The 18,675-nt window shown below is 41.5% G+C and overlaps 1 protein-coding gene across 2 annotated transcripts in view; it reads left to right on the forward strand.

Moving 5' to 3' along the window:
- Nucleotides 1-14,122, forward strand: part of LOC136863332 (potassium channel subfamily K member 6) — a 293,834-nt gene extending 279,712 nt beyond the window's left edge. For both annotated transcript variants that reach the window (XM_067139719.2, XM_067139718.2), the window contains one exon: nt 13,395-14,122. In XM_067139719.2, coding sequence (XP_066995820.2) covers nt 13,395-13,672 — 278 coding nt within the window. In that variant the 3' untranslated portion in view covers nt 13,673-14,122. The remainder of the gene's footprint in view (nt 1-13,394) is intronic.
- The last annotated feature ends 4,553 nt before the right edge of the window (nt 14,123-18,675 follow it).

Raw genomic sequence — 18,675 nt, forward strand, 5'->3', positions numbered from 1 at the left:
TGGAATGAAGTACAAGAAATTGCGTTTTGTTATGCTAAGTTGGGTTTGTAAAACGTACAACGGTGGTTCATCTTACTGTGTGTTGAATATTCATCGTTAACGTCGCCATAAGACCAATCTGTGTCGGTGCGACGTAAAGCAAATAGCAAAAAAAGAAAAATAGAAATATAATTTTGTTTTTGTTACTATATTTGTACGTTTCAGGGGCATAGAGCTGCTTTACATTAAATATTTTGTTTCAGCATATAATTGACTACTTGGGAATAATCTTTCTTTCTGGTACATTATTCGTAATATAAGGTTTTGAACAACCTGTATTTTATTGATTACATTTTTGTAGGTTCCTCCCTATGCCAATATTCCGTAGTAAGTGCAGTCATGTGCCACTAGTCATGTAGTCAATTCTGCTTTCGAGATATTGCAAGAAAGGTAAGTGTAGTGGGGTATTATGATTCTGAGAGTGGAAACAACTTGACTATTCATACTGCTCTAGAATACGTTGTCTTTAACACCACAATATATACTTCTTGTTTATATCCGGAAATTCATACAAGAAGATGGCGACTCTCACCTCTGAGCACTGTTGTCACCATGGAAATTGACTAAAAGTATTGTGACATGAGAAACGTAAAACACTTAATAAACTTGACTTTCCATAGCACCCTACTTCAATACCTACGCTAGGATGTATTTGTTATACAGCCAACATCTCTGTTGCTAGTAGTAGTAGTAGTAGTAGTAGTAGTAGTAGTAGTACCTCTACCGAAACGAACGAGTTATCTTCAAGGTTTGGGTCACGTAGCTGTGAGCTTGCATTCGGGAGACAGTGGGTTCAAACCCCACTGTCAGCAGCGCTGGGAAGGGTTTTCCATGGTTTCTCATTTTCACTGTGGCTGTACCAGTATTAAGGCTATGTTCGCTTCCTTCGCTATCCTAGCCCTCTCCTATCCCATTGTCGCCATAATATCTGCCTGTGTCAGTATGTTATAAAGCATGTAACAGAAAGAAGAAAAATGACATCTAAATTCTATTAATGAGATATTTTCAGATGACTTTCCACGTTTTATTTCAGGACAAATAGTAGTGTTCTATGATTTTGTTCTTCAATGCCAACTTCCCATGCTTATCTGTGGTGGAAGACCAGGCTTAGTTTAGGATCTTTCGAGTGTTTGTGACTGGCCATTTGCTGGTTATATTGAATATAATAAGTTCGTTACACACAACCATCAACATTCACCTCATGAAGAAGCGACCGGTTGGATACAACAGGAGAATATTCCGATATAACTCATGGCCAGCTTCCAACAGATCACAATTTACGCTAACAAAAGACAAACTTCCTCAAAGCCGTAACACGTTCACACTTTAGAAGTGATATCCGTTTGGTCTTGACCTAGTACTGTAGACTCTTGCAAGAAATAAAATCGCACCCTCAGAACAAGACTGTCGTAACTACCAAATCACTGTTTTGAGTAAATTGTGACAAACGATTTCGAATGCACTTCAAAATTCAGGGTTTTAAGATAGACACTAGATTTTATTACTCACACTTGTATATCAATCTAGCACCCGGAAATGTAGCTGTTTACCTTCAATGTATAAACATAGGCATAAAATAAACAACAAACTATAGTTACGACAGTTTATGTGTTGGTATATTATTGAAATGAAAAAGTTATATCAGTCATACAGTACAGTAGGAAATGCATAGAAGTGAGTTGAGACATCGTGAGGATTTAAATAAAGTGGTATGAAAGTGAATAATTTTACAATTCATATGTCCTAATATTAAATGGGCTATAAATGCTTAAAATAAAAAGAATAAATAGTATTATAAAATTTACTTTGTGAAACTGGAAATAATTGGTAAAAAGCATGATACACTCTTGGTATTATACGTATTTCCATTACACATTAACATTAGGTCTTTCTTCTTTTCATCCGAGATACACGGTTGTCGTTTGTAGGCAGGAGTAATTGGATTGTGTTCGAAATGACCTTCTTCCCCTTTGACGGCCCCTACTACTAATGTAATTACACTATTCGCACTCGAAGTCTGTCTTGTAGCATAGAGTATACTTCTGGCCCTTTTCAACTTTCAACACTCTAATTTCATTCCATTTGACTGATTCTCCTTTATCATTCACTGTGTAGTTGCTACCCATTTCGTCAGTTAATTTCTTCAAGTCATGGAATTCATTATAATTCATCTCTCTGATCTGATACTCTGTCCCTCTTTTCGTGGCGCATTTTATGATTCCAGTCCACTGCGCAGGCACATACACTGGACCACTCCTTAGAGCTCTTTTCTTTTGCTTCTCTATGCAGGAATGCATAGAATCACCAGCATTCTGTGTATCTCCTACAATTAAATATTGGTGGGTTATGGATTGTAGGTTTGGAATGATATCCACTGCATACAGATACATTGTTACCAGGAACTTATTCTGGTTCTGTGCAGGGCAATTATCACTTTAAAACATAACGTCTGTACACTCAATGGATTTGAGATATTCATAGACACAGGATGCAATTTCTATTGCTCCTTTCTTACCAGATGCTTCATTCAAAAGGTAGCAATAACCTTTTTTTGGTTTTTGTGAAATTGTACACATTGAGCCTCGTTTATAATAAAACACTGATAGGTCACTGCATGATGCCTGAAGGACAGACTGCAAATCATAATCGCGTACTTTAATATCGTTACCTCCAAGTGCTTTTTCTAAATCAGCATTTCTCTTGGCCTCTAGTGGACATGGCAGTAGGTCTATGTATGTTCTTTGAGATGGCAAATTATCGGTGTCAACATGCATCATATGCGAGTTAGAAGCATTCACTTCTTCTGCTCTTTAATTACACTAATACAACATTTGCCAGAAGAAATGTGACAGAGTAACAATCCTCTAATTGGGAAAACACTTTTGCAATCTCGACAGGACATCATTGCATCTATATCACTTTGTGGAATTTTACTCGCAACACAATCGCAACTTGCCAGTGCCTTGGTACAACACTGTCTTTCTATAGAAAGCATAACACTGTCAACACTATGCAGACAATAATAATGTGCCCACACACGACGACTTACGACAGTTTGTCAGTATGTACCTCTGCAAAATGTTCTACAAGAAGACTGTCGTAATAGAGTTTCGACAGTTTATCAATATAAACCTCTACAAATTCACAAAACCTAAAAACTGTTGTTTGCGTGTTTTGAATGGTATGGTATACCTACAGTTACAACAGTTTTACTGTTCGATAGAGGACAAAATATCAGTTTTTAATGTGTTCGTAACTTAAAATTCAACTTTTGGGAGTTACGACAGTCTTCTTCTGAGGGTGCGAAATATTCATATTTAGTCTGTGTTGCCGGCCCCGTAGTGTAGGTGTAGCATGTCTGCCTCTTACCGAGGGTCCAGGGTTCGATTCCCGGCCAATTCAGGCATTTTTACCTGAATCTGAGGGATGGTTCGAGGTCCACTCAGTCTACGTGGTCAACATGGCCGCTAGCTGCTTGTCGCACGCAAACTTTCTCTCGCAAAAGTTGTAAATCGCAGGTGAAATAGTGCTTGAAGTGAGAAATACGTTATCAGCTTCGTGCTGAAGTTAAACGTGCTTGAATTGATAAAGATGTTATTAGATTCGTGCTGAAGTTAAGCGTGTGCAGTTAACTAAAGTAAACCGTCAGTGTTCTACTAGTTATTTTTCATAATGGCTCCTAAGAAGCTTCCCCAAGCTAGCCCGCCTCATGGTGCCAGCATACAAGAACTCGTTAAGCAGGCCGTAGCCGAAGTTACAGCCCCTAATGTCACAGCTCCAGGAACTAAGAGCGGAGTACAAGGAAAATGTCAAACTATTACAAGACCAGCTTCAAGCAAAGGACAGGGAACTTGTGAAAATCAAAAGCGAATTTAAAAACAAGCAAGATGAACTGGAGCAATATCAGCGGCGGCAATGTATCCGTATTTTCGGCATTCCGGAAAAGGAAGGGGAAGATTCTGATGTCATGGCAATTAGCATCGCAAGAGATCTTGGTGTCGACCTTGACCTTCGGGACATTGACAGGAGCCATCGGATTGGAAGACTACTGGGCGCGAAGCCACGACCTCTAATAGTGAAATTCGTTTCCTACCGGAAGAGGAGTGAAATCTTCCACAAGAAAAGAGGACTTAAGAGAACGGCGGTCACAATAAGAGAAGATCTAACTGCAACAAGGCTCGCAGTCCTTAAGGAGAAAATTTTGAGGTTTGGAGTACGCCAGTTATGGAGCATTGATGGACTAATTAACATAAAAATCGGATCAACTAAGTATAAAGTGTGCACTATGGAACAGTTAAATGAACTAAAGTGATATGCGGGAGAAAGGTTCACAACATTTTTGTAACTTTCTATTGTAGTTTAAGTTTAGAGATATCCTTGTAGTATATCCCCTTATATAGACCATAACTCTCTATTAGAACGTACCTTAATTAGTAATATAGTTTACTTCTGCTTGCCGTAGTGATAGATTGGTGTTAGTAGCAGTAGACTGGGTACAGTGCCCTATTTTTATCGTATTTATTTCCACGTACATTATTGCTATGTTGCCATTATCGTACTGATCGCTGTAAATTGTTAGTTACATTCCCATTTTTGTCATAATCATCTCCAATATACGGTAACTGAGAACATCGTAAGCTACATAAAAATATAAATTGAAAGTGGAAAAACCGGAGTCGACTGCGCTTAGCCACTATGATAACGACCTTGAGACAAATGAACAGGCTCCCCTCTTCCTTACTAACATTCCGGGAACCAGCTGTACAGGCAACACACACCTATTGTCGTCTGAGATCTCTTGCCATTCCCAGTCGACAAGGGACATTAATGTAGCGTTTGAGGGATGTTCCCCCATTCAAGACATTGCAACAATTTATTAAATTATAAGAAGACCGATTTCGACTCCCATGGAGTCATCATCAGTTCTTGGTAAAATTAAATGAAGGGAAATCTGATAACAATCATCATAACGAAAAATCCATGCACCCATAGGTGGTTGCAAGAACTGATGATGACTCCATGGGAGTCGAAACCGGTCTTCTTATAATTTAATAAATTGTTGCAATGTGTTGAATGGTGGAACATCCCTCAAACTCTACATTATTGGTTCAACGTCAACACGGAAATGAAGATCGTAACTTACGACAAGGGACATTATTAATCACAAGCGTTCTCCGTACAGAAATGTTTTAAAGGTATGCCATATAAACGCTCAAAGCCTCCTTGCTGAGACGCGAATGGACGAAATTAAAGTTCTGTTTATGCCTCCCAGTTTCCACGCAATATTAATTTCCGAATCTTGGTTAAAACCACACCACGCAATAGAAAGACTGCAGCTGGCGGGTTATACATTGCTTAGATCTGACAGATTAAATAAACCCTCCGGGGGTACCGAGGCATATGTTATGACCAGTCTGCGACCTAAAATAATCTGTAGGTCTCCAGGTCCGTACGAGCGAAAACCTGAGTTCATGTTCCTGGAAATAACTGTGAGTGAAGTAAAATATCTTCTGGGTGTAGTATATAAGCCACCAAATGCGGGTTTTTTATGCGATCTAGAAACTCAAATACAAGATTTAGTCACTGATTTCTCAAATATAATTATTATGGGCGATTTCAACACAAACCTTCTTGAATCTAACTCTCCTCTGACTACCCAACTTTTAACTTCTTTTAAAGCTTGCAAATTAACGTTTCTCTCTCTCAGTGCCACACATCACACACCTTAATTGATCTCATTGCCACAAACCAACCTGAATTAGTTCTTCACCATGGTCCAATTAGTGTCCCGGGTATATTGCGACATGATGCTATATTTATGGCCTATTCTATTGAAAGTCCGAAGTTCAAACCGAAAATAATTTCATATCGAGATCTACGACGAATTGATAAGAATAAACTTTTACAAGACGCAGTTGCAGTGCCATGGGATGACATATTTAAACTTAAAGACATAAATGACAAAGTGGCATGTTTCAATCAACATATGACTGAGTTGTACGATAGACATGCCCCTGAAAAGACGGCTCGAGTTTCACGGAAGCCAGCTCCCTGGCTCTCAGATGAGATTAGAGCATTTATGGCTGAACGCGATGCTGCTTACAGACGAGTTAGAAAACATTGCACTCCTGACAATCTACTTAACTATAAGAGACTGAGAAACGCTACGACCCAACAGATTAGAAACGCGAAATTACGACACGCTCATAGCTCAATTCAACCAAATGTTTCAACAGCTGTGTTGTGAAATCTATAAAGAGCTTTGCCATTACCAAAGGCTCGAGACGACGACGAAATAAATATACCCTTGGAAAAACTGAACGATCATTTTTCATCTAGCTGTACATTAAATGTAGCCCTGAAACAGGAAGTTTTTGACGGGAACCATGCAAAGACGCGAACAGATAGAGAAAACTTCTACTTCCGTCCAGCAACCCACTCATAAGTCAGGTTTGCCATAAATCGGATAACATCAACGGCGAAAGGAAATGACAGTATAGGAATAGAGATGATAAAAATTATTCTGTACGTTATATTACCTGCACTAGTTAACATAATTAACTCTTCCCTTGTAGACAGCACATTTCCCGAAGCATGGAAAGCGGGCATTATACGTCCTCTAAAAAAAGTAGCTTCCCCTTCTGAACCATCTGACTATAGAGCCATCTGCATACTTTCTGCTTTATCCAAAGCGCTAGAATCCATCGCTCATAGACAAATAACAGACTACATGACAACTTACAACATACTTGACCCACTACAATCTGGTTTCCGTCAAACACACAGTACTACAACGGCACTACTGAAAGTCACAGAAGACATTCGAAAAGCAATGAACAACAAAAAGTGACAGTTTTACTACTTCTAGACTTGAGCAAAGCTTTCGACTCTGTTGACATTGACATTTTGCTCTCGAAATTGTATTCCCTCCGTTTCTCGGACAGTGCCCTCCTTTGGGTACATTCCTACCTGCATGGCCGTTGGCGGTGTGTTACAGATAGGTTGAACAAATCAACTTGGCGCTCCTTGCAGTGTGGTGTGCCCCAAGGATCGGTGTTAGGACCCATTCTTTTTTCTATTTACATTAATGATGTCTCCCAAAACCTAACGCACTGCAAATACCATATTTACGCTGATGATGTACAAATGTACCTCCATACATCTCCAGATCGAATATTGTCGGCCATAGACAAAATCAATCAGGATCTAATATCGTTTTCTTCTTGGTCTTTGAGATGTGGTCTTACGTTAAACCCAGCAAAAACGAAAGCCATCATTCTTGGATACCCGAAACTACTCGCGAAGGTCAATCGACCAGAGATTCCATTTATAAGGTTATGTGATAATAACATACCATTCACGTCATCGGTAAAAGTCCTAGGCGTTACTTTCGATGATGACATGTCATGGAAAAGGCATATTACGAACATCACTCAGAAAACATTCTCTGCCTTGCACATGCTGCCGGGTATAAATACTTATTTCCTGAAAAATTAAATAAAATGTTGGTAGAAGCTCTGGTTTTCCCTCATTTCGACTATTGTGACGTGATTTATAGAGACGCTGGGTGCAAGTTATTGAGCAGATTGCAACGTGGTCAAAATGCATGTGTGAGATACGTGTGTAACCTACAGTACTATCACCATGAAACTCCTTCATATAACCACCTATCTTAGCCCCGACTAGAAATCCGTCGCACTGTTCATACCCAATTCCATCTTCATAAAATCCTCCATTCTTCACAGCCATTTTACCTTACTTCATATTTCAAATACCTATCTTCTTATCACAGTCTTAACACCAGATCCACTAATAATTCCATCCTTGCTTTACCTACCCATAGATCTGCCATCTACGATAAATCATTCACGGTAATTGCCTGCCGGGAGTGCAACCTCCTTCCCGAAAGTATCAGAGGGTTAAGCGCTATTCGCACTTTCAAGGAAGCTCTGTGGAGACATTTTATGCACCAGTAAGGTTCATCTTTAAACTTGATCCTGCTACTTACAACCATTCTATTGTCATGGATGTTAAATTTTATGTACTACCTCTTTTTACATGTAGGATATTAGCTTTAAGATTTTATCCCTTTTATTATACCTAATTTATTTCATCTTCATTTAACCTTATCACTCATCATTCTAGTATTACTATTAATTAGTATTACATCTATTATTGTAAAGTGATACAATGTAATATATGTATATTTCAGTGCCTGGTTAGATGGAAGAGAAGGTCTGAAGGCCTTAATCTTGCCAGGTAAAATAAAACACTACTTACTTACTTACTTACTTACTTACTTACTTACTTACTTACTTACTTACTTACTTACTTACTTACTTACTTACTTACTTACTTACTTACTTACTTACTTACTTACTTACTTACGTAATTAGAAGTGAGGAGCTATCTGACAGTGAGGGGCACCAGGGGTTCTCAATTTGCGAATCTGGGTTGGCAACCACAGTTTCCGTAGCTGAGTCGGGCACTGCTTCCATTTGATGAAGGAAAAGTTGGAATTCAAATGGACAAATTGGGGAAAATTTTCGTTTATAGGAAGAGGAGTTAGGGATTGAAATCTATATATATTTTTTGCTATGGGCTTTACGTCGCACCGACACAGATAGGTCTTATGGCGACGATGGGATGGGAAAGGCCTAGGAGTTGGAAGGAAACGGCCGTGGCCTTAATTAAGGTACAGCCCCAGCATTTGCCTGGTGTGAAAATGGGAAACCACGGAAAACCATCTTCAGGGCTGCCGATAGTGGGATTCGAACCTACTATCTCCCGGATGCAAGCTCACAGCCGCGCGCCTCTTGAAATAATTTACCAAGGGAGATGTTCAATAAATTTCCAAATTCTCTGCAGTCATTTAAGAAACGACTAGTAAAACAAAAGATAGGGAATCTGCCACCTGGCCGACTGCCCTAAATGCAAATCAGTGGCGATTGATTGATTGATTGATTGATTGATTGATTGATTGATTGATTGATTGATTGATTGATTGATTGATTGATTGATTGATTGATTGATTGATTGATTGATTGATTGATTGATTGATTGATTGATTGATTGATTGATTGATTGATTGATTGATTGATTGATTGATTGATTGATTGATTGATTGATTGATTGATTGATTGCGACTTGTCTCGTGTTCCTCGCTTCCATCTTTTTTATGCGAGCTCGCTTGGTCAACATTTGTTCTCTTCCTACCTCGACGTTATTGGGTTTGCAAAGTCTAAGAAGTCTTTCATTTCCACTCCCTTCATCGAGCTTCCCTTTCTTTTGCCGATGTCTACATTCTTCGAAGGTCGGGCATCCTCAACATCCGTTATGAGTAGTGTTAATAGAGGCTGCCTGCCTAATAATAATAATAATAATAATAATAATAATAATAATAATAATGGCACATGACATCTGGAGGGGTAAGGTGCAGGTCTTCTGAGATGACGTCCTATAGGCGACCCGGGCATCTATGATAACGGATCCGTATCATCTTTACCTACGATGAATTCTAATGCTGATGACGGCACAAACACCCAACCCCCAAACCAGAAGTATTAACCAATGAAGGTTAAAATCAGTGACCCGGCCAGGAATCGAAACCGGGACTCTTTCGATCAAAGGCCAGTATGATAACCATTTAGACATGTAGTCAGATAAAACTCCCCTCCTCGTCCCGAGGTGGTAGAACTTTTTCAAGCACACCCCCGATGAAGGTGAGATACACGTGTCATTTTAACCTGAAACCAGCTCTCCTGTCAGTCTTTAATCTCTGGCAGTAACGGGAACCGCACCCGGGCCTCCAATGACGTCAGCTAGTAGGACCTCTCATATCCTATCGTCGCTATAAGACCTGTCTGGGTCGGTGCGACGAGAAACAAATTGTAAGAAAAGAAACAATAATAATTAATGTGTCCGCCTCTGTGGTGTAGTGGTTAGTATCATTAGCTGTCAACCCCGGAGGCCCGGGTTCGATTCCCGGCTCTGCCACGAAATTTGAAAAGTAGTACGAGGGCTGGAACGGGATCCTCTTAGCTTCGGAAGGTTAACTGAGTAGTGGTGGGTTCGATTCCCACCTCAGCCATCCTCAAAGTGGTTTTCCGTGGTTTGCACTTCTCCTCCAGGCAAATGCCGGGATGGTACCTAACTTAAGGCCACGGCCGCTTCCTTCCCTCTTCCTTGTCTATCCCTTCCAATCTTCTCATCCCCCTACAAGGCCCCTGTTCAGCATAGCAGGTAAGGCCGCCTGGGCGAGATACTGGTCGTCCTCCCCAGTTGTATCCCCCGACCCAATGTCTCACGCTCCAGGACACAGCCCTTGAGGCGGTAGATGTGGGATCCCTCGCTGAGTCCGAGGGAAAAGCCAACCCTGGAGGTAAACAGATTAAGAAAGAAAGAAAGAAAGAAAGAAAGAAAGAAAGAAAGAAAGAAAGAAAGAAAAAATAATTAATGTTATTGGCTTTACGTCCCACTAACTACTTTTGCGGATTTCGGAGGCACCGTAGCGCTGAAATTTAGCTCCGCAGGAGTTCTTCTATGTGTCCGTAAATCTACGAACACGAGGCTGACGTATTTGGGCACCTTCAAATACCACCGGACTGAGCCAGGATCAAACCTGCCAACTTGGGGTCAGAAGGCCAGCGCCTCGACCGTCTGAGCCACTCAGCTCGGCTAGTCTAAATGATGAAATGGAACAAACGTATTTCCCCACCCAATAATTTAATGAGTATAAACACTGATCATTGACAGCTGGTCCCAAGTCTGACTCCTTGGCTGAATGGTCAGCGTTGAGGCCTTCGGTTCAGAGGGTCCCGGGTTCAATTCCCAACCGGGCTGGGGATTTTAATCGAGTCCGATTACTTATTCTGGCTCGGGGACTTGGCATTTCTGTTTGTCCCAACCCTTCCCTCTTTATATTCAGACAACATACGACACTACTAAACACCACAGAAACACGCAATAGTGATAACATCCCTCCAAAGGGCTGGCGTCAGGAAGGGCATCCAGCCGTAAAACAGGACCAAACGTGCGTGCTTTTGTGTGTGTGCGTGTGTGTGTGTGTGTGTGTGGTACTGTTTGCACTCGCGACCCCACAGGTGTGGGAAAAGCGGTAGATGAGGAATAAGTAGAAGATTGTCAGCTGATCCCAAGAGGATGTAGTTTCACCTCACAGACATCGAAAGAAAATGTTTTTTCCATATTTCATAACTTATTATGGCATGATTAACCAAGTGTTCTGTGAAACTTTGAACTTACCCACATTGCACTTTAACTTCCCCCTCTTGTTGTTCTGCAGCTTCGTAAGAACAAGCCATTTCTTCCAGTTTGAGAGAAGCCAATTAATTTATTTTTTCTCCTTGCTATTTGCTTGATGTCGCCCTCATACCGGTTTTCGGGAATGGTATGATCAGAAAGGACTAGGAATATTGTGGCCGTGGTACGAATAAAGAAACAGCCGTGATACTTGCCTCACATGAATATTGTGGAGTTCTATCCATCAATCTTCCAAATATCAATCTACACAGCACGTGAAGTGCAACCAATTTGCTCTGTGCATTTTAGATTAAGAACCTACATAACCAACGCATGTGGCTCTCTAGTCCACTGAAATTTAGAAATAACTCTTGCAGGTATTATAAATAATAACGACATAACAATTCATCAAATAAAAAATCAAACCTTAGAATAGGTCAGTCGTAACATAATAGTAGAGGACTTCTGGAAAAGAACAGTGTATGCTATGGCAAAAGCAATCTGACATAGCTTGATTGGCCCTGCTCGATCTGCCCAGCCAGCTTTTACAGCCGGATTCAATGCAAGCGAGTCCCATTTGCAGAGTCGAAACCCACGGAACTTAACTGTGGGCTTGCATAGCGGATTAAAACCAAGTAATATAGAAACAACTTGCGAGGGAATAATGAAAATTCTCATGAGTACAGTCCAAGGTATTAATGATGTGGTTTATAAAATTTAGGTAGGTAAGGGTTATTCTGCCCGAAGGCAGGTCCGAACCTCCGTAGAGGTGCTCCTGAGCCGGAGTTTACGTGCGGTAGGGTGGCCAGTTCCTTTCCGCTCCCGAACTCGATAGCTGCAGTCGCTTAAATGCGGCCAGTATCCAGTATTCGGGAGATAGTAGGTTCGAACCCCACTGTCGGCAGCCCTGAAAATGGTTTTCCGTGGTTTCCCACTTTCACACCAGGCAAATGTTGGGGCTGTACCTTAATTAAGGCCATGGCCGCTTCCTTCCCACTCCTAGCCCTCTCCTGTCCCATCGTCGCCGTAAGACCTATCTGTGTCGGTGCGACGTAAAACAACTAGCACACACGACCACCTTTCCGCTCCTCCATTCCCTTACCCCCACCAACAGCGCGTGGCAACCCATCCAACTCCTGACCACGCCCAATGTTGCTTAACTTCGGAGATCTCACGGGATCCGGTGTTTCAACACGGCTACGGCCGTTTATAAAAATTAAAACAATGGCAAATCTTTCCTTTGCAAAGAGAAACACAGCATATTAAAAACTTGCGATTTGCTTTACGTCGCACCGACATGGATATGTCTTATGGTGACGATGGGATAGAAAATACCTAGGAATGGGAAGGAAGCGGCCATGGCCTTAATTTAGGTACAGCCCCAGCATTTCCCTGGTGTAAAAATGGGAAACCACGGAAAACCATCTTAAGGGCTGCCGACAGTGAGGTTCGAGCCCACTATCTCCCGATTACTGGATACTGGCCGCACTTAAGCGACTGCAGCTATCGAGCTCGGTGATACCAAAAAAAGCAAGGGTTATGGCAATGTCTTCTACATCACTATTTCTAAGAACGCAGTGATTTCGCGGCTTTAAGATAATCCAAGGTTAAAATCCATTAAGCTCCGAGACAAGACCACGCTGCAGAGAAAGATGCAGATATTGTTAGATGTAACTATTGGAGAAGCTTCGTTTCACAGGCCCAGGAACTGGATAATTTCTTCCAACGAGAATTTTTAAAATGCAATTTCCATTTCAGGGCTGTTTGAGTTTTTCCATTTTCTTTGTGCAGCACTATTGCAACTGCTTTTAGATTTTCTATTACTGATAGGAAATACACGAATTCTTACCTGAAGCAAGTTTCAGCTTCCTGGAGAAGGGAATGTTCAGCTTGATGGATCCATTCCACTCTCCTTAATATAAGTAGTAGTCAGAGTCTATGCAGCTACGGCCTACTTGCAAAGGGTTTCACAGCCAGCGAAGAAGCGGACTTGTTCATTTCTAGCTTGCCCATTGTGGTAACTTCAGGGGAACTTTCATTCCCTCTATTATAGTCAGTATTTAAAACTAAATAATTTCTCTGTGCTATTCTTTCAGGATATCTTCTCGTGGGTCTCACCTTCATGATGCTGACTCTCACCGTGTTCTACGACATCCCTCAACTGAACTTCGGGCTCTTCTTCCTGATGCGTTCGGATGAAATGACGGGAGATCCAGAAAAGGTACGGCTCCAGACTCCAGGAGCCGTTGGCCCCAAGTACACTCAGCAACTGGACGATGGAGGAACTGGACGTCGGGCTGTTGTGCGAGTGAAGTCACGACGAGATGATTCCCCTAGCCCAGAGGATACCACTCCTGTCCATGCTCGACCATAGAGAATCCCCTCCCATCCATGCAGTGTCTTCAGACCTCTTCAGCATTACCAAATACCTTTCATAAGAACCATATTCATCTTGAAAATAAGCTATCATTGACACTCTCACCATAATCTAATTTCCAGCTTGTTAGTTAATATGGCACTTTTTGTTCTTTTTGTTTTAATACTGAGAGACACAACTGATGTAGGTAGCTTAGCTTCAACATGACTAGCAAGTTGATGTGACTAATGTTCTTGCAATCATTTTAATATTATAATTTACAAAAATTATTTATTCACTTACTGGTATCAGTGTACAATTTACTTCTAGGCTGCCACTGTTTCTTTCCTGTAGAATCATCTTTGATTTGTGTACATCTAAAACATCTTAAAATAGGCCAAATGCAAGCTTTTCAAATGTAATTGCTATGTTATGTAATTTGTCAATACAACATACTGCAGCACCTGACCATGATGAAGAGTTTTTATTTACTCACCTGCAGTCTTAATTATATTCATTCCAGCATCATCCTTTCAAGTAAACAAAGAGAAGAGCTAACTGCTGGTATTTTATGGACATGATCAAGTTATTTTTCTTTCAGTGATTCCCGTATTAGAGCAGGCATCATCTACTGGCCTGTGGTTTGGTTTTGTATATCATCTCAATGGCTGAGTAGCAGTGCTTGTGCATCCTAGCAGAAACTGCAGTGCACAGTGGTAGGTTGGTTGTCAGGCGAACAATTAGTTTTGTCTCGTGTAGTTTCACCCATTGAAACTCCTCCTTGAAAATGTTCGATGTGAAGAGCTGGATACTTACCTCAGGGTTGCTGCTGGTCCAAACTCACAGCATAATGGGGTGCAACACGGTATAGGAGAATAATTATCTCTACAAAAATTAGAGCTGACATAGCTCTAACAATTAGATATCATCATCCTCCTCTTGTCCCCTTATCCAGCTCCTACCGGGTTGGGGCATTTATGGCACTTCTCCACCTTCCTCTCTCCTTCTACCATTCCTCTTCCATCATTTTACTCCAGTCCAGGTTTCTTCTTCTTGCACTCCTATTTATTGAATCAGTCCACCTAGTTCTATGTATCCCTCTCACACTCCTTCCCTCGAAATCCATCTGTATCTTCTGTTTGGGCATGACGAATATAAGAGCAAGTGTGAGGACTCCTCGAGTTCAAGCGCGCCCCGCCAGGCAGCACTCGAGTGGACAAGCTCCACAGTACCGATCAGCTGGTCGTAGGAATGATGCCAGAGGAAAGGTATTTATCCGTAACTGGTAAGTATATGCACTGTCTTAAAAAAAAACATGAGAGATTACAATTAAAATACCACGGCAGGGTACAATGGAAATAAGAGCTACGGCCTTCATCACATGTTGCGGAAAGCACAGGTTACTGGAGTGTACATATACAGATAAATAGCACATAACTCTCAGCACATTAAAACCAACACCCATGAACTATTTAAAAGTAATACTCTACTTACCAACTCAATTTGTCGGTCACTGGACTTTCGAAAGCTTGCGTGAAGATTTGGCAGCAAATTACGGAAAATGTGAGGCACTGCTCCTGGACTTAAATTACATCTCACACGAGAGATATCCACTTTTTTACCATTCACTTTAAAATTATCTGTTTTTACTATCAAATCATCAGCGAAATGAACATAACAAATTCTGTTGTTACGCGTTAACTCAGTATCCTTCCGTGGAAAAGCTCTGGCCCATTTTTCAAATTGATTTCTATCCTTCCGTGGCGGAAAATATCGCATATCATCAATTGCTCTACCATAGCCTGAATTGCAGCCAGGCAAAAAACAGTACGGCATGCTGAACTGTTAAATTAATCACACCACATAACATACATGCTTGAAGTACCCAACACACAATGAACTGAGTTTAGGAACCGAAAGCAAAGAAAACTCAAATTGTTAGTGTGCGAGATATTTCAGTAAATGTATCCCGCACTTTTCTATACCCGGCTTGCTGGAATTACTGAGTACGTGTTGGATATACTCGCTTACAGTGCTTGCAGTGGCGGGACCACTAACTATCATGCTATAATGGCTGAGTCCTCGCACTTGGTCTTATATTCGCCATGGTCCTGGTGTTCTTTTCCCCTCTGTCCTCTGTACCATCCAAACCATCTCAGTTCTCTCATTTAGGCTTTCCATTCAGACCTTTCTCACATCTTCATTTCTCAATCTGTCGTCCCTCGTCTTTCCTATCATATTTCTTACGTACTTCATTTCGCTGGCTTGAATTCTACTCTTCTCCCTACTTGCCACTGTCCAGGTTTCAGCCGCATAAGTCAATATGGGTGCATAACATCTTTACACTTCTTTGGTATTTCCTCATTCCAGACAAGGTTTTTTTACACTCTGGTAAAGGTCTACATACACAGGTCTGGTCAGCTCCCAAATTCTTTGTGGCAGCAACAATTTTAGGACCAAAGCTCTCTACTTGCTGTCGCCTGCGTGTTAGCCAATGCAATGGGATAAAAGTTATAATAGTTATTGTGTCGCTCCAGATTGTTAAAGTCACTCATTTAAAGGGACTAAATTATTTAGATTTCCGAAAGTTAAGAATAGGAGGGGAAAACTGGTGCAGAATTGCCGACGTCATAAATAGCAGCCAACAGAACTTCAGATCTGTATGAGGTTAGTATAAATTTTGCTAGAGAAAAATGAAGTAATAATCACCAAGTTTATTCTATTTGCTTTTTTAAAAAGCTTGTCTATCAAAATATTTTTACTGACCATATCTTGATCATAATCTTTTCCTATAGCTTCGTTGTGTGGAATGTCAATTCGAAGTAAGGAGAGGGAAGCTGCTAAAATGGAATGCCACAATTCGACTTTCCTAATTCCCTGAAATCTTTCTCGTTTGTCGGGAATACCCCGAACGAAACAGGGCTGCCTTCAATGCTTGTATATAAATTGTGTTTGTCACTGTATTGGGATGGTAATTATTGTAATAATCTTTCTTTCCTTCTTTCTTTCTTAACCCATTTACCGTCCAGGGTTGGTTTTTCCCTCGGAATCAGCCAGGGATCCCACCTCTACCGCCTCAAAGGCAGTGTCCTAGAGCTTCAAACCCTCGGTCGGGGATACAACTGGGCAGGAGGACCAGGACCTCGTCCCGGCAGCCTCACCTCCTATGCTGAACAGGGGAAGATAGGAAAGGATAGACAAGGAAGAAGGAAGGAAGCGGCCGTGGCCTTAAGTTAGGTACCACCCCGGCATTTGCCTGGAGGAGAAGTGGAAAACCACTTCGAAGATGGCTGAGGTGGGAATCGAACACCCCTCTACACAGTTGACTTCCCGAGGCTGAGTAGACCCCGTTCCAGCACTCGTACCACTTTTCAAATTTCGCTGCACAGCCGGGAATCGAAACCGGGCTTCCAGAGGTGGCCGCTAATCACACTGATCACTATACCACAGAGGTGGGCAATAATTTTAATAATTGTTTGTACATTTATATAAATCAATGACCTCTCAGATTCTTCAATATTTAGACACGGTTTTATTTGATAATAGTAATGTAAAATTTGAATAACTTATTCTATTATTATATAAAATTTATATCATTCTATTATAATAATAAACTCACGTCCTCATCCCGAGGCGGTGCAGCTCCTTTTTCAAGCAGACCGCCATTTGAGCTGAGCTGCATATTTGAGCTGCGCTGTATATATCATTTCAACCACATACCAGCCCTCTTACCATTCTTAAATTTCTGGCAGTACCGGGATTCGAACCCGGGCCCCGAGGACGGCATGTAATAACACTATCCGTTACGCTCTAAGGCGGACACACTGTTGTAATGTAACGCAATTTTCCAATGTTTGCGTGTTTTCCTGAATGTAGCCTAAATTGCTGGCTGTAATATTTATTGTAATAATGTTGGTTTAGGTCACCAAACGGGCTATCAACTTACGTAATTTCCTATCAGCAGTTTATGGCCAGATTAGATACCCTTGTACTTCAGTTCCTCCCGCATACCCATATGTTAGGCCTATTATTTAATTTTAAACTTCTTCTTCTTCTTCTCCTTCTTGATCTGTTTACCCTCCAGGGTCGATTTTTCCCTCGGACTCAGCGAGGGATCCCACCTCTACCGCCACAAGGGCAGTGTCCTACAGCTTCAGACTCTGGATCGGGGGATATAACTGGGGAGGATTACCAGTATACCTCGCCCAGGCGGCCTCACCTGCTATGCTGAACAGGGGCCTTGCGGGGGATGGGAAGATTGGAAGGAATAGAAAGGAAGAGGGAAGGAAGCGACCGTGGCCTTAAGTTAGGTACCATCCCGGCATTTGCCTGGAGGAGAATTGGGAAACCACAGAAAACCACTTCCAAGATGGCTGAGGTGGGAATCGAACCCACTCCTACTCAGTTGACCTCCCGAGGCTGAGTGGAGCCCGTTCCAGCCCTCGTACCACTTTTCAAATTTCGTGGCGGAACCGGGAATCGAACCCGGGCCTCCGGGGGGTGGCAGCTAATCACACAAACCACTACACCACAGAGGCGGATATTTAATTTTAAACTTCTACACTTTTGATCATTATATTACTTTGTTCATGCTCAGGTACCGTAAGTTAGGTGTACTAGCTCAAAAAATATTATGATAATTTTTTTCATGTAGTCTGGTTTTAATTCTGTTACCGTATTTTTGTGGTAGGTAGAGGTGAAAGAAGGTGCGGGGGTGAACGGGTCTCAACCTACGAAATTAAAGTTAATGTAAAATTTAACAAGGTTATATTCTCTTTTCAAAATCAAGAAATAACAAGCATGGAAGGTACAGAGTAGCAAGGCAACAAAAGAGCAACAACAGTATTTACAGGCTTTGGGCTTCGAGCCCCGGACTCACAATTCTTGAGCAGTTAGCCGAAGCTTACATGTACATAAGGTTTAACAAAGGGGCAGAAAACCCCAATCACGCCCAGGAGCACTAGCTCCAAATTACACAGTAAGACCTAGAGGCACGCAGAAATAAATTCCAAAAGAGCGAT

Source organism: Anabrus simplex, chromosome 2 (assembly GCF_040414725.1).
Source record: "Anabrus simplex isolate iqAnaSimp1 chromosome 2, ASM4041472v1, whole genome shotgun sequence".
NCBI classification, from domain to species: Eukaryota; Metazoa; Arthropoda; class Insecta; order Orthoptera; family Tettigoniidae; genus Anabrus; species Anabrus simplex.